The sequence below is a fragment of the Aspergillus nidulans genome, chromosome V, assembly GCF_000011425.1.
Source record: "Aspergillus nidulans FGSC A4 chromosome V".
Lineage (NCBI taxonomy): Eukaryota > Fungi > Ascomycota > Eurotiomycetes > Eurotiales > Aspergillaceae > Aspergillus > Aspergillus nidulans.
The window spans coordinates 2,379,837-2,392,737 of record NC_066261.1 but is presented as its reverse complement, the minus strand read 5'-3'; the positions used below and the strand labels follow the sequence as shown (position 1 = coordinate 2,392,737).

At 49.3% G+C, this 12,901-nt stretch overlaps 2 protein-coding genes across 2 annotated transcripts, besides 1 other annotated feature; both read right to left on the bottom strand.

Annotated features, from left to right (window-relative positions):
- Nucleotides 1-12,901: part of a sequence feature (contig 1.94 1501..523724(-1)) that runs on past both edges of the window.
- ANIA_05487 (uncharacterized protein) lies at nt 1,146-2,220 on the bottom strand (the record flags this gene model as incomplete). Its single annotated transcript, XM_657999.1, has 4 exons — nt 1,146-1,194; nt 1,241-1,479; nt 1,547-1,827; nt 1,941-2,220. The coding sequence occupies 4 exons, from the start codon at nt 2,218-2,220 to the stop codon at nt 1,146-1,148; spliced, it is 849 nt and encodes a 282-aa protein (XP_663091.1).
- On the bottom strand, nt 4,628-11,123 carry ANIA_05488 (uncharacterized protein; the record flags this gene model as incomplete). Its single annotated transcript, XM_658000.1, has 13 exons — nt 4,628-4,752; nt 4,871-5,294; nt 5,384-5,409; nt 5,451-5,565; nt 5,671-5,818; nt 6,020-6,032; nt 6,312-6,914; nt 7,197-7,218; nt 7,791-8,146; nt 8,198-8,232; nt 8,500-8,503; nt 8,758-9,148; nt 9,180-11,123. The coding sequence occupies 13 exons, from the start codon at nt 11,121-11,123 to the stop codon at nt 4,628-4,630; spliced, it is 4,206 nt and encodes a 1,401-aa protein (XP_663092.1).

The following is a 12,901-nucleotide window of genomic DNA, read 5'->3' as shown; positions in this document are numbered from 1 at the left end:
TGATACTCTGGGCAGACGTCCGACTTCTAGTTGCTTGATTGGTTCCTGTTTGATACCGCCGAGCTTCTTAATCCGGAAGGCAATATCCCGCGCAGGAGCTCAGTTTTTCTCCACCAACGTATCAACTGTGTGCTTCTCATGCGGTAAATGGTGGGAGGATGCCGATTTCACGGGTGCGACTGCTCAACCTTGAATATGGGTGTGGAACAATCAGCAAAAGTTCGATACGAACGCACACGTGCATGTAGCTTGCATCCAGACTAGGCTGAAATCTGTGTCTATAGCCGTTTGGATGTCAGCAAGGCAGCCTAACGAGCAAAAGCATGTCTTCACCGCCGTTTCCTTGGTCTGACCCAGTATCACTGCCCTCAGCGTCTCGGATATCCCGCGGATAGTCTTGGATGGACTGGATTGTGCGCTTCCACGGCTTTATCATGAATGCTTTCCTAATGGGTTTACCTGGTGAAGTATTTCCAGCTCAATCACTATCATTCAAATCGTTTAAATACCATCAATCTTGCAGCTCTCTAGCCTGATCTTTGTCGTGTCGTATGGCTAAAGGCTTATCAGAGCACGTAATTCTCCCCACCCACCCCCCGAAATGATTACATTGGCATTATTGCGGCTCTTCTTAATCTAAATCACATTGCGCCGGGCCGGCGCTATCATTTTGTCTTGTGCTAATTCGGCGGCGTCAATGGGCAGGTCACAAATGGCTGGGTTGTCTATCTCTATTACCGAGTTGGGCAAACATTACACCGGACTTCGTCTTACTGGCCGTGGGTAGCCTTTGTTGTTTAGTAGCCTTGAACGGCTTGGTATGGGTTGCTACGTGTCAGCGTAAGCAGCGTAAGCTTGCCCACGATAGAGCTGAGGGTAGCCCTCTCTGCGGCCTACAGCCCAAGAGAGACGATCACTTTGCCGCAGCCTCGAATGATGATGATGAGAGTAAGTCCGGTTCAAAAAGCGGAAATTAGGACCCCATCAAGATGCACAAATCAGACTTAAAGCCAACCATTATCCTGAATAGCATACATGTTATCTATTGTCCACTTCCTGCTCATATCAAGCGGCTGACTCCGCGCCCAGCGCCAAAGCCTTACCGACCGGGTAAACATCGCATCTTGGTTCGAAAAAGGGCTTCATTAGTCCCGGGGAAAATTGGTAATGAACGCAACCTGCACAGCGGCAAAACTATTCACAGTTAGCTTCCAAACAGAATCCCAAATTTCTGACATACGCTGTCGAAGCCGCAAACACCTCAACTCGCCTCGCCTTCGCCAATAGACCGATTATTATCGAAAACCCGATATTGTACACAATGATGATGATCAACCGAGCAACCATATTATTGACGAGGTATAACACCAGCATGGAACTCGCTGGTATCACCGACGACGTTATAATGCTTGTTAGCCTTGTAGCGCGGATGATTTTCTCATCATCATAATATACCGGCCCAGTCTCGATATCCCCATGCTAGAGTTTCCCACGTCAGTCTTTATCCAAGCAAAGCGCTCAATCCAGTGAGCGATCAGAAGCTAACCTTTTTGGTCCCAAAGAGCCGGCGGAAATGCACAATAAGCCTGTCATATAATGGGATCACGACTTGGAAAACCCAGTTTGTCAGCAAATCGACATTCTCATATCTCCCTGACAGCGCAACAAGGTCCCCCCTCTCCTCGTCATTCTCCCCAAACCATTGGAGACACTCTACTGGAAAGACACAAATGGGATTATCATCCAACCAATCTCTGAATGTGTCCAGATCCCGCTTATGTGGCGGTTTAAGCCGAAGCAGTTGTGCATGCTGCGTGAAGGCCGTATCTGTTCCACCGACTCTGCATAAGCATGTGTTCTTTTAAGTCTCAATCCTCAATCCTCGCCCAATATCTACAGAACCTTTTCGATTAGAGGTGACAAGCAAACCAACAACTTACTATACTTCTCCAACAGCTCCCTGATTTCTAGCCATTTCCGCCATTGCTCTGAAGGCTCATCCATGCCCTTCAGTAACCGCACCGAAGAAGAATATTTCTCGCGGTACTTATCCCCCGACTGTCTATCCTTGAGCATGATCTCTTTAAATTCCTTCTCCTTGATGGCAATCTCAGCCTGCAGGAAGAGTAGGTTCTTCGTATTCAACATTTTGAAAGAGCGGAAGATAGACAGGCCCTTGTCGCCAGCCATTAGGGCGGCGAGTTTGTCGTAGCCCTCCATTGTCTCGGTCCTGGCGCAGTCACCGGCTCAAATTTGCTCTGACTCTGGCTCCGATTTAATGTAGAAATCTGGATGTGGTTCACAGATCACGTCATGTCATGTAGTGTGAGAGGCACTCACCTTGGTATGAAGAGCGCTGTCAAAACTTCATCTTTATACGCAGCCCGGCCAGATCTACACCGGGATTATACTGTAAGGCTCACTCAGATCCCTCCTTCCACTTACTTCACACACCTTGAGCCTCAGCCTTCCAGTACAACATCGGACAAAAAGTGCACCAGACCGTCATGGATTCGGGCATCCACAGCCACAGCCTGGAGACCTAAGAACCTCAGTACCATTCCCTGGTGTATTGCCAGTGTACACCTACTTAAGTAGTTGTAAGCCTGAGCCACCTGTGGCTTGCTCATAGCTCACTGGTTCTTATAACCTGGGCTCTCAAGAACCCCGCCTCTAGTGAGTGGATGCATGGCCTGCTTGTTCTTTGAACTCCTTACGTGGTCATGCAGCGAAGTCATGCACGTATGGTTGGTTGCCCAAGGTGCGTCAAGTGGTGGTCTGAGCTCAAGGCAGAATGGATTCCGTGTGCGACAATGCTGCTGTGGCCATGCTAGGCTTGCTTTGACGTCGATACCCAGACGATTCTGTTTAAGCGATGAAGTGGGTGCTTTCTATGTTGGTTCTTTCCTCAGAAGAGTCAGTTTTTATGGCTGTTTTGGTCTATGCGAATGTCTATTTGTCCGTCTATCAGACCAGGTCTCTTTAACTCTTAAATCATAGTCCCAAAAGGTGGTTTAAGGTATTCCCACGTATATAATGCTCGAATGCAAATGTCGGTATGGAATTGCCTAAGGACATTACAATTTCTCCAAGATGGCATTGTCCTCTTCCCAGAGTCTGTAATTATGAATCGAAGGCCTTCCTAACAGCATATCATAAGGGCTGTTCTCGATGACCAGAAACTGGGTCTTATATTGATGCTGGCCCTTGTAGAGATGCCATTTGACTTGAATGGTCCCAAGCGGCTTCACCCAATGCCCAGTGGGCAACTTTACTTTTCCCCCAGCGTATGAAGTAATTGGAATATTCAGGAGTCGAGGAATTTCGTCAGATACCGCGTCAAATTGGACGTGGAAGTCGAGTTTCAAGCGACGGTAAACGAATCTCTCACTCTCGATTCCGAAAAGTATGATATCGTATATGAAAATTCCTTCCGCTGTTTCCTCCTCATTAAGCTCTATCTTGGAAATTGTTTCTTTCTTCCTGCTTTCTTCATGTTGGTGTGTTCGTTCAAATTCGGCTTCATAGTCTGCTCTCCACCTGACTTTCTGTTGCGTGCTTCTTTTTCTAGTGGAGATTGGCCATGATTTCAACCAACTGAGTCCACGTTTAGACACAGCTGCATGTTGATAGCTATCGTCAGAGTATGGCCCGAATATCGACCCTGTTCGCTGCCGGTCGCAGCAGGAGACGAATCCGTGAGCAGCATTCTTGAATGGCTGAACGAAAGGCATCTGGGATAGGCGCTCGTTGAAGCAGAACATTAGCGCTCTTGAATAATCGCATATCATAATGGCTGATATGGACTGTGGCACAAAGGAGAAAGGAATGGCAGTCACCTCTTCCTATGGTCCATATAGTTCTTATATCTGCCTGATGGCCGAGGTTATTGCAAGGCTCTCCAGCGGCTGAGGCTCTATGTCGCGGCGCCCTTAACGACTCATCATCATCAACATTATCAGGTCCCGTGGACTCGGGGCCGGGGCGAGGCTCACTTCTCTCAGAGCCTCCTGGAGGCTGATATGTGATGATGATGCTTTTGGTCGAGGAAGAGAGCCTTGGGCGGAATAGCATAATCTTGGGGACTGCTAGTCGGTCCCACAAGCTAGACTACTAGTGTAGCCTAGTTTCGCAAACGTTGCATTGGCGTCAACTTATGCAGGAAGAGTGGTTATACAAAGCAGCAAGCATGGCCAATAGGACCAACGCATAATGTCTCATCGATGGTGAGAAATCCCTGTTCTTGAGACAATGGAGTCTTGTTGGCTGCAGCAAAAGTCCCTGTCAATGGCAATGGAGGAACAAGTCTTCCTGTAGAACCCATAGGATGGCGGGAAGAGGTCCAAGCCCAGCGCAATGCGATAGGCTGGCCTTCCCTATTTTTCGGCTCACAGCCACAACCGCATGGGGAAGCCCAGGTGATCAGGAGCGTAATGAACGCACGAGAGAGATTTTGAAGGGCTAAGTTTCTAAAAAGCGTGATGTTTAAAAATTGCAACTTGAGTTACGGGGATTCAGCAGTGCGGTGTAGAATAGGCTGCGGGGGATGGCAACCAAATTAGGATTCATCGACTACTATCTACCAAGTCACCCATATGAAAATGGCGGGGAACGGGGTATTTTCCAGTCACTGCCCAGTCGAGGCCCCCTTTCCTTTCTCCTTCTGCATTTTCGCGTCCTTCCATTCAGCTTCGAGTTTAGCTGCATCTTCTAAGTTCTTCTTCGATTTCTCCGAAGAATTCTTCTTCCACTCTGAAAAGCCAGTCAGAACCAATTCAGACAAAGCTCATATTACACATTCGCCTGCCGTGAGGTTGAAGGGCTATAGTTGTGGATGTACTACTAAGAAACGAGGTAACAGTAGACTTACTTTCGTCATCAACTCCCTTTCGATACACAGTCGGAGCCGCACGGTAAGTCTTGATACCATCCTTACCATCAATAGGGAATTTTGTCTCCCAGCTCTTTGCAAGTATGATATCGTGGCCACCCGCAACCAATACTGTCTCTGTCTCGACAATGTAGAACCAGAAAGTTTCCGTCCGAGTCCCATCGCAGGGTCTAACCAGCAAGCAGACCTTGCTTTGCGCCTCATATGACATGTTGCAAGAGTCTTGGAGGGCTTTGGCGGAGCCCAGGGGCTTTGCAGATACTTTCAGCGAGTCCTGTAGTTGCTCCAAGCGATTTCGAGAGATCAAATTCTCCTCGATAGTCTCGTCAATTATGGCGCGAAGCGTTACATCGTGCCCGCAGCCCTTAGGATTGCTCGCGGACGTGGTGATAGTGGCTCTTGTCTAGGGGTTTGATCCTTTAGTATGCTTTCAACTCTCACGAGGAAATGTGCGCGCCTCGCTATTGTATGGATACAAACAGTGGAACATACCATCTTAGAGTCTTTGTTGAGTTGATCTTCATGCATATAATCGCCGTGCAGCCGGTGGTAATTCTACGTTTGTGCCGGAAAAGCTTCTTGAAGGACTGTAACCTCTCCTTCATAACGACAACGACCGGACGCATATTGCCCTTCATATCTTCACCGTAGAGAGCGAGTTGGGGCTCAGAATACTGTTGAGCCGCATAGAAATGGCAGTTGATCGGTCATGGGGGGTGACACGCATAGCAGACATGTTTGTTTCGAATTGTTGTCCGCTCCTGTATGGTTGACCATACCATCGGAATAGACCTCTTTACTTCGTCGACGAGGCTATTGTTGAGATTGTGCAGATCCAGTGAGACTAAGTCGTCTGCAACTCGGCTAAAGGCGTTCAATCCCTGAGCGCAAACGATGCTGACGGTTTCACCGGCTCGGACGGAATCGCTGTTAGTGGTGAAATGTAGGAGAGTATATCTCTGTCGCCCGGACTGTATGGTGCGCGAAAGTCAGCTGGACTGGAACATGACTGTGGGATGGATATGCGCTTTACTTTCCTAGAGGAAGAGCCGACCCCCACGAGGAATTCGCACCCGATATCTTCGAAAGCCCGAGGCTGGAGAGGATAAACTAGTTGTTCTAACTCACTACCCCCGCAGTACTAGTGAACACAGTCCTGATTCCTAACAAATAAGAAAGCATGTTCAGCCGCCATGACTCCGGCCCCCTGATAATATCAACATAAGCCATTCATTGTTATATTCCCTCATAATAAGCCTTCTCCTGCCACGGTACTCCCCGAGTGTCCCTCAAAAAGACAAACCCCCAAGAAAAGGCAACCCAAAACACCAGATGCAATGCAAATGCCATAAATATCAACTGCTGCTTCTAAATTCTCCACGAATCCGTTGTGTGGCGTTCGGTTTGACTTTCTAGTTACCGTTTGTCGGCACTGGTCGATTGTTAAAATGGTAAATGAGGTCGGGTCCCAACGATACCAGCTGGTACTGCGTGATGGTGTCACTACCGATCAGGACGTCAAAGGTTGGCATTTCAATGACATGGAAATCTGATACGTAGGTGCGTGGACCATACTTCGGGTACCATTCCACGCCGCGTGCCACGCCTATTATTGGGATTCTTTCTGAGTCTATTGTGGTGACATAGGCATTGTGGTCAAGCTCCAGATGGCCACGACGATCCTCGTTCAACCTTTCGTCCCATACCTCCCGTCTCATCAAGTTGACCTTTACGAGCTGAGTGTCAATCGAGGCCACTGCCTGATGAGTCTGTTCGGGCCCGTCTCCGGGGAACCTTAAGAGAATCTCAACCGGGGCAACGGTATTCTTGTCGAAGTGCGAGTGCTCGGGTGATATGTTCGATTTGACTGGTGCGTTGGAGATGGGAATGTTAACAACCGAGTGGTGGCTGCTACTCAACCCCAGACGGCTCGAATGAACGGAGAGCAGTCGCGCTGAAAGGGTTGATTTGCTATCAGTTCCGTGAGGTGAGGACTCACGGTAGTGGACCGCCTCGGAAAAATCTGGAATATAGAAGTCTTGCCCACGTTGTCTGCCAACACTCTGTTTCACTCGGTCGGGGAGGGTGGGAAGCAGCCGGAGAAGTTTCGAAAGGGATAATTCTTTTATTTTCTGCCGAAACTGCCGCCCGTACCTGCTCAGAGGAGCAGCAATATTGGGCCTTAACTCCTGCCGTGGTTGCTGCATTGCTCAGAAGTTGCCTGCAGTTGAAGCTACGGGGAAATCCTCAGTATAAGTGCACGATAAACCTCAGCTCCACCCCCTCCACAATAGAAAATACTTACAACTCAGAACTTGACGGTCAACCTGAAATGTCCTACCTCAGTCCTTTTCATGTAGGGGGTGGCGCTCATCGACGGTGAAAGCAGGTGCAAATGAAGTGTTGAGGGGAAAGTGTGGACGTAATAGGTGGGAATGACAAGAGAGGCGGAGTGACAAGAGAGTGTTCAGCAACGGTTAATTACCTTTAGCAACCTCCTTTCAGAGTGGCTAAGCGCTTCTTTCTTCAGTCAGAACAGATACAAACTTGCGGGGATTAGCTTAGACAATACTATAGAAGTGGATTAATCAACGTCAAGTCTGGGGTCACTGCAACTACGCCACTCGGCACTTACCAAAGCATCAGTAGATTAGCATTGTGTCGATGAAGCTGACAAGGCTTTAGTGGCCCTTTTAAGCAGAAATCAGGGCGGTCGGTTTGGGTGAAAGGATGTTTATGCCTCGCCCACTCTATTCTGGAGATACTATACGAAAATACATTGCCTCGAACCTGAACTTTTCCTTTTCTGGAATAGGGTCTACTGATAGGGGACGAGGATCAACCACCAAAAAGGAAATAGGGGAGTAATGAGATCATTGTAGGCCGGTTCCTGACTGACCGACTGAGCAATGACGACGGAGATGACAGCACTTGTCAGAACATGGCCAAGCCCAAGATGCAAAACACCAATAATGCTGCTGGTTCGCTTTCTCGGATCTTGCCTAACCCAAGTTGCCTGCCAAGGTATTATAGACTCTTTATGCTCATGTGGCATTAACAGGCGTTGTAGTCTGAATCCAGCAGCACTGCCGCCGCCTCGATGGTTAATGAGCCTTGCACTATTGCACGACCCAGTAGAACTTCTCAATCGAGGCGTAAGGCACAAGTTTAAGGCACATTCGCGGCGGAGTCCGGGTGACCGTTCCCCGATGATTCCATCAGAAGCCTCGCGCTGACACGTAGGCTTCCGAACACCTAAAGGTGATTTAACAACACCATTTGTTTAGTCCAGATATTTTAACTTACTGGGTTCGCCCTTGAAGAATTCCCAACGGCTCGGACTTGTTGAAGCAGTCAAAGCAGTCGACAGTTTCCCTGAATTTTTTACCCAGGCCCTCCCTCTACCATCTTTGTCACCTGCGAGTCAGCTTCAGTCCGAAACCAAGCATCATCACTGCATCCGGGGAGATCTGTCTCAATACCGGCCACTATCCAGTTTCCTGTGGCTGAATCCAGGCTCGTCGTTGTCTTCTCGTAGTTCACCCGGGTGATGTGCGGTAAGAGATTCGTAGGGATGAATATGTCACTGTCATTGAAACATTACTAACTAGTCTGTATAATATGCATTACTTAAGCAGGCATTAACATCCGTGACTTAGCATTAGCTTATCATAATTCCGGCCCAAGAGCTTCGTCTTCCACAGCTCGCCTTCATTTCTTCTTGCCAGTCAATCCCAGAGAATCCGTCAGCGACGTTAATCCCAAATTCGACAGCAGTTTGTCGAGCCCTAGACCACCGAGCAGGCCATTAACCAAGGGCCCCAGTCCGAGTCCCTCAAGCAATCGACCGACGAGACCCAACACACCAGATAAGAGGAGACCCACGGCGGCAATGATCTGGAAGAGTGGCTCGCTGAGGAGTCCCCAGAGAGGGTTCAGCTCTTTCTTCGCATGGGGCATCCCATCGATCTTTCTCTTTCCGTTCTCGATGGTCCTGAGAACCGAGTCTGAAAGCTCCTTTAGCTTCTCGGCCAGATTATATTCTTCGGGAGAGGCTTCGTGAGACGCGGCTCTGGCCTTTGCGTTGGCAGCGATACGACCATCTGGGTCGAGGGCACGAATGGCGCCGTTACACTCCTGGAGGATATTGCTGGCCTCCTCAAGCAGCGGCTTAACATTCTTGACAAGCTCCTCCTCATCAAGCTCGTTCTTCGGCGTCTTCTCTGCCCGGTCAACGTGCTTTGAAGCGTCAATAAGCTATCTCTGGGTTAGGATCAGTCGGACTCACATCTGTAATCATCCTGCAGACAGGTTGGATACGGTCCAGGGTTCCAGAAACGATGGCCGACATCTTTTTAGCCAATTCTCTATCCTCTTGCTCTTTCTTTTGAGCTTCCAATTCGTCAGGAGACGGGCCTTCTGGTTCGGGTTCTTCAGGTTCAGGCTCCGGGATATTCTCGAGTAAAGTGCACTCGCCAATCTTGTTTCCGTCATTGTCAACAACATATCCGTTGTCATCAATCTCCTTTCCAATGAGGCTGCTCAGATTACCCGAAGTCAATTTGCCGATGAGGTTTCCGTCCGCGTCGCGAACTTCACCCTCACGGTTGACCTTGCGGTTTGCCATGGGATTGATGTTTCGTTTCTTCTCCTCTGGCTCCCAGCGCTCAGCTTTTCCAATGGTGTTACCATTCTTATCAAGGATATCGCCGTCCTCGTCAACCTTGCGACCAGCAAGTTTGGCGAAATCTCCTTCGACGACACGGCCAACAATACGGCCAGATGCATCCTGGACCACGCCTTCTTTCCCAACCGTGAGGCTCTCGAAACCGTAGAATATACCTTCTGGCTTCTCCTGCTCAGCACCGGGAATGAGCTCGGCCTTGCCGATGACTTTGCCATCATCACTCCAAATCTGGCCCTTACCGTCGACTTTCCGGCCTGCGAGGCGCTTCCCATCGCCGGAAATGATGCGACCATAGACTTTTCCGTGCTCGTCGACAATATTTCCGGCTTTGTTGACCGTCTTTCCTTCTAGGACCGAGAGGTCTACATCTTCAGGCTGCTCTTCTTCGGGTTCCTCGTAGGGTTCTGCGTGACCCTTGACGCTACCGTGCTGGTCAATGACATCGCCATCTTCGTCAACAGGACGGCCAAGGAGCTTTTTCGCATCGCCCTCTGTCAGCCTTCCGACTCGATGGCCAGCACCGTCCTCGACGAAACCATTTTCGACGATATGGAGACCCTCAAGTCCGGCGAAGGGAGGTTCTTCTCCATATTCTTCAGCCTTGATCGTCTTGGCTTTTCCGATAATGTTGCCGCGGCTGTCCCAGAACTGGCCCTTGTCGTCAAGCTTGCTGCCGAGTCTGGAAAGCTTCTTGGGGTCGCCTTCCACCAACTCACCAACGGGCTTGCCGGATGAGTCAATAATCTTGCCAGCTTTATTACAGGACAGGCCTTCGAGGGAAGACAGAGGTGATAGGGCGTTCTCAGCTTCCTCGGACGTCTCTTTAGCACCTTCAGCTTCCTCTTTCGCCGTCTCCTCAGCGTCGTCACTCATTTCTGCGGTTTCATTCTCGGGGTTCTCTGTAGTCTTTTCGGTGGTTTCCGTTTTTGCATCTTCCGGAATCTCGTCCTTCGCCCTTTCCATAGTCTCCTTCACCTCGTCAGTGAGATCCGCCTGGCCGACTGTCTCTCCATCATCATTCACAATCTTGCCCCCTTCTTTCACAGTTCCGCCAACAGCTTCCTCTCCACCCTCGACAACCTTACCGACAACACCACCCTCGGGGCCGGGGATCTCCCCTCCTTCCTGAACAGGGAGATCCTTCAGCATATTAAGCGGTTTTGAAGCAATACTTGGGACACTTTTGACCGTCTGGGTAACCTGGTGTCCAAGGCCACCGGCGAGCGATCCTAGTTTCCCAAACACGCCACTTCCACTGCTACCCGCCGGGCCAGATGCCTGTGACCCATCGTCACGTTGCTCTAGCTCGGGTTCTTTCTGCTGGGACGTGGGGGTCTGGGGTGTAGGCTCCGCCTGCCACTGTTCATTCTCTTGCCCCTTCTCCTGTACGAGGGGCTCGGGATCCTGCTGCCGAAGGTCATTGTTGACCTCCTTAGGGTTGAAGACGGTGTCTTGCTCTTGGTTTGGGGCAGCGCTAGAGCCGGACAACTTGCGCTCGGAGGGGGCATTGGATCTTTGATCTGACTTGGCAAGGGGGGACCACATTCTGTAAAGTTTATCGAGAATATGCTCGATAAATTCCAGGATACAGGTAGGGGTGAGTATAAATTGCTCAGCGTTGTCAATGTAGGGTAGGTGATAATGGGGTATCAAGTTTTAGTCAATATAATAGAGGGAAGGTTATGTTTTTCTTTTTGTTAAAGCAGAAACGACGGGTCTTATATACCACGTCTATACAAAAACCAGTACATCAGATTCAAAACCCCCAAGTTGTATCTTATGTCACAACGACATCACATAACATCCAGCTAGTTGATGAGAGCTAAGGCTGCTCGTAGACCCATCAGCTTTAGATCTGGGACATCCTTGCAAGCCACAGACACCAGGCTGCAGCTGCATGGTGGCATGGTGCACTGCGGGTGGAGTAAGCCGATCGCTTGCCGGTACGATAAAGTAAAGCACCGACGGTCCACCTCTCAGGAAGGAATGGAGATAGTACCCGAGACCTGGACCAGCCGTTGTACAGTTCAATCCACGGGTTAAGTGCGAGGTACGTAGGCATACCCAAAATCGGTACCATTGTCCGTGGACCATTTTGTAAACTTGTAAATGATGTACATAAACCGTGGATCGAGGGACAAGTCTGTATATATTGCGTCAATGTGCAGGGGTTCTGGAATATATAATACGACATTATATTAATCTACGAAATGCTCCGCAATAATCTATATCGGCCAAGCCCACGGGCGAGCCACTGCAGTCGGTAGAAAAGTGTACTCCACAGTACATTGCATTAGTTTCGTCAAAATCACTCAGAATCCATGAAATGGGTACTCTGAAGTCCGTATGGGTCCATATGGGTCCATTTTTCGATCGATATACATAATCTGACAGACTGGAGTACAGTAGTGGCACTGAGACCATAACGGCTTTCCCCACTCCCACGATTAGTGACATATTAGCCGTCCAGTACCACAGAAAAGTTGGGGGCAGTGCGTTTTACACCTTTCTAATCTATGTACCCAACAATGACTGGACAAGGACTGTGGACTTGTCACTCATCGACTAAAATGAGATCATCCCGCCACTGCACGCTCCAAATTAAGATACAGCTGATAACAAGGTAGAGGCTAGCTTGAAGTTTGTAGTATGTGCTTTGCGGAAGGTTAGGACGTGTGCATTAGATAGTTCAGATCTGACTCGAGCGAGTTGGGTGATGAAGTGCCTGGAGCTTGGATGACGTACTAGGATGCCAAGTCAGATGGTGTTCAACCGTGAGAGTGCGGATGTGAGAAGCATAGATTAATTATACTCTTTTGACCTTCTTTGCAGTCAGTATATTAATACAGCAGTCCTCCTATCTGCAGAGTACGAGATTACAGATGGAGTATGCAATAACTTCAATTTTGGTTATAGCCTACCCAGATCTATGCAAGTCCGCCCATCGTCAACAGCGCGGAAAGTGGACAGAAAGCCGTTATCTAACACACTCTTCTCGGAGAATATACGACGAATCATAAGACAATGCAGCCGATCCATTGTGTAGAATCCACATTACACCTGGCAGCTAAGGCCGGGTCTGACGTCAGTCACGGCCCGCATCCAAGATTAGGGCTACAGGTTGTACCACAAGTAAATTTGTCCTGTATCGCATCGCTACAGCCACCACCATCAACGATGGGTGGTTATGTCACTTTGGTGCGATTTTGGGGAAATATTCCGTCTGTCACTAATTACTGGCTGCATATCGACGCATCGCCTCGATGCACCGATGATGCGGTGGGTGATGTGGCTGGCGTCTGCTATAGTTTGCAACTCTGCAT